General features: G+C 36.7%; 1 protein-coding gene across 1 annotated transcript; it reads left to right on the top strand.

Moving 5' to 3' along the window:
- Positions 1-973: 973 nt before the first annotated feature.
- BESB_015690 (uncharacterized protein) lies at positions 974-1,584 on the top strand (the record flags this gene model as incomplete). Its single annotated transcript, XM_029360284.1, has 2 exons — positions 974-1,202; positions 1,568-1,584. 2 exons carry the CDS (start codon positions 974-976, stop codon positions 1,582-1,584), a joined length of 246 nt encoding a protein of 81 aa, XP_029214769.1.
- Positions 1,585-3,722: the final 2,138 nt, after the last annotated feature.

Here is a 3,722-nt window from a genome sequence, read left to right as displayed (position 1 = left end):
GGTGCTAAGAACTATATTCTATATATCTGGGCTATCATATTTACTGCCCTTATGTTAGTCTTCACTCTACCTATTCTTACTGGTGGATTAGTTATGATCCTTCTTGATCTACACGTAAACACTGAATTTTATGATTCTATGTATTCTGGTGATAGTGTACTTTATCAACATCTATTCTGGTTCTTCGGACATCCAGAGGTATACATTCTAATTTTACCTGCTTTTGGTGTAGTCTCGCAGACATTATCTATGTATGCTGCTAGATCTGTCTTCGGTGGACAATCTATGATCTTAGCTATGGGTTGTATTTCTATTCTAGGTTCCTTAGTATGGCCACATCATATGATGACAGTCGGTCTAGAGGTAGATACCAGAGCTTATTTCTCTGCTATGACTATTATGATTGCAATTCCTACCGGTACTAAGATTTTCAACTGGTTAGGTACCTATATGGCTAGCCATACAACTACAAGAACTGTAGATCTATGGGCTGCTCTTAGTTTTATCCTATTGTTTACTCTAGGTGGTACTACAGGTGTAGTTATGGGTAACGCTGGTATGGATATTGCCCTACATGATACATACTATATTGTAGCTCATTTCCATTTCGTATTATCTCTTGGTGCAGTACTAGCTACTATATGTGGCTTTATCTTCTATAGCAGAGATATGTTCGGAGATACTGTAAATCTATTCCATGTAAATACCGGTGCTTCTCCATATTTAAGCATCTGGTTTGTAGTCTTCTTAGGTAGTATCTTATTAATTTTCATCCCTATGCATATACTTGGTTTCAACGTTTATACAAGAAGGATACCAGATTACCCTGATTATCTTTGTTATATTAATACATGGTGTTCAATTGGTTCTATATCCACAATAGTTATCATCTTAACTATGCTCTGTATTAAGTATAGTGGTATCCAGCGTATATTTGAAAAACCAACATTTGTATACAAGCTGTACGAATATCATGACATTCACTTTGGTAGTCGCCTTCTTAATGTTAGTCTGTACGGAATACTTAGGACTATCTCTTTATATTAATGATAATGCATTTGGTAATGGACTTTTCATCTTAACTGGTATACATTTTAGCCATGTTATTGTTGGAGCTATCCTTGTATTCTTCACTCAAAGTATCTATAGTTCTTTAGTTACTTACATGCCTACAAGCTCTATAATGCTAAGCAAATCTAAAGGTATGTTATGCAAGATCTTTACAGAACCATTCACTATTTTATATCTACACTTTGTAGAAACCATGTGGATATTAATCCACATTACATTCTATCTCTAAATCATATAACGGTCGTAAGGTACCCGGGATAACAGGTCAGATAATATTGGGAGTTCTAATCCTCGGATTGTATCAGCACCTCCATGTCGGCTCATTACTCCCTTGTTATTGAACAAGATTCAGTTAGGAACGCTAGTTCACCGTCAGATGTAATACGTGAGCTGGGTTAAGAACGTCTGGAGACAGTTTGTTCCCTATCTACCATATTATCTAATTGGTTTAATTTCTTACAAACGGCTTTTGGTTTGATTGAATTATCGCACCCAGATAACTCCATACAGTGAACCGGTTTGTAACTCCGTTCATATCGTACCTGAATGGTACTTTTTAGCATATTATGCGGGTGTTACAAGTAATCCCATCCAAAACCGGTGGTTTGTTAGTATTTATGTTATCAACATGTCAATGAAATATCAACAACGATGAAACTTATTTGGTTAACATAACAACATAGAAGGTAAAGCTGGATTACGTTCAAACTTTACACTGGATACGTTTGAATGTTAACTTACTAAATACCATGGGAGCGAAGAGAATCTAATATGTAACTCCGTTCATGGAAATCAAAGAGCTTTCACTGATTGTATTATGAAACGTGATTAGTTCACCTAGCCAACACGATCGGTTGTTTGGGAATAATATCCCTATTTAAGGGATTGATATGTGCTACAATAACACAGTCGGTACGAAGTCGAAACAAGGTAGTTGATGGTGAACCAGTGGCTGAACAAACCTTTTTATTGATTATGCTGACTTTAGTCCCGAGAAACTACAGTTCTGCTTAAACTGAGGAGTCAAGTAGGTACAAACCGTACAAGGATTAATTATGTCCATCTGTGCATCTAAGTTGAGACTATCGGTTATATATTTTAGACGCTAACTTCCCGGCTAAACATCCCTTTTCTTTGAAACACATTCCCTTCTCGCCGTTAGCATGATCTCAAAGTACCAGAAGCCATGTGATCTATATAGTATAACGGACATTAGACCGAACCTGCGATAGATAAATATATCTTGGATGATTGTATATTAGCGGCTAAATGTCAATCAAACATGCGAATTTTAGGTTTTCCATGAAATCTATTTGGAACAAGAGGCTTGATAGTACTACCGTAAGTACATATATACAGTCCAGCAGTAGCGGTTAAACTATAGAAGAGTCGAGTATTATCCATGCATACCAGGCGTAAAAAGCGTTCATCCAGTTACTAAACAGGTGCCAGGCCAACAAGAATCCGATCCGTGTATTCCGTACAGACTAACATTAAGAAGGCGACTACCAAAGTGAATGTCATGATATTCGTACAGCTTGTATACAAATGTTGGTTTTTCAAATATACGCTGGATACCACTATACTTAATGCAGAGCATAGTTAAGATGATAACTATTGTGGATATAGAACCAATTGAACACCATGTATTAATATAACAAAGATAATCAGGGTAATCTGGTATCCTTCTTGGCATAACGTTGAAACCAAGTATATGCATAGGGATGAAAATTAATAAGATACTACCTAAGAAGACTAAACCAGATGCTTAAATATGGAGAAGCACCGGTATTTACATGGAATAGATTTACAGTATCTCCGAACATATCTCTGCTATAGAAGATAAAGCCACATATAGTAGCTAGTACTGCACCAAGAGATAATACGAAATGGAAATGAGCTACAATATAGTATGTATCATGTAGGGCAATATCCATACCAGCGTTACCCATAACTACACCTGTAGTACCACCTAGAGTAAACAATAGGATAAAACTAAGAGCAGCCCATAGATCTACAGTTCTTGTAGTTGTATGGCTAGCCATATAGGTACCTAACCAGTTGAAAATCTTAGTACCGGTAGGAATTGCAATCATAATAGTCATAGCAGAGAAATAAGCTCTGGTATCTACCTCTAGACCGACTGTCATCATATGATGTGCCCATACTAAGGAACCTAGAATAGAAATACAACCCATAGCTAAGATCATAGATTGTCCACCGAAGACAGATCTAGCAGCATACATAGATAATGTCTGCGAGACTACACCAAAAGCAGGTAAAATTAGAATGTATACCTCTGGATGTCCGAAGAACCAGAATAGATGTTGATAAAGTACACTATCACCAGAATACATAGAATCATAAAATTCAGTGTTTACGTGTAGATCAAGAAGGATCATAACTAATCCACCAGTAAGAATAGGTAGAGTGAAGACTAACATAAGGGCAGTAAATATGATAGCCCAGATATATAGAATATAGTTCTTAGCACCAGCATTAGAACCCATGAAGACGCAAGTACCAAGGAAGTTAATAGAACTTAAAATACTACTAATTCCTAGTACTGCAAGACCTCCGATAATCCAATCAGTTGCCTCTGGATTTAACACCATCAAGCTAGTACTTAGTGGAGGATACATTGTCCAACC

This window comes from Besnoitia besnoiti (assembly GCF_002563875.1).
Source record: "Besnoitia besnoiti strain Bb-Ger1 chromosome Unknown contig00109, whole genome shotgun sequence".
Taxonomy (NCBI): Eukaryota; Apicomplexa; class Conoidasida; order Eucoccidiorida; family Sarcocystidae; genus Besnoitia; species Besnoitia besnoiti.
Note: the sequence above shows the minus strand (reverse complement) of the source record. Positions and strands in the feature narration are given on the sequence as shown.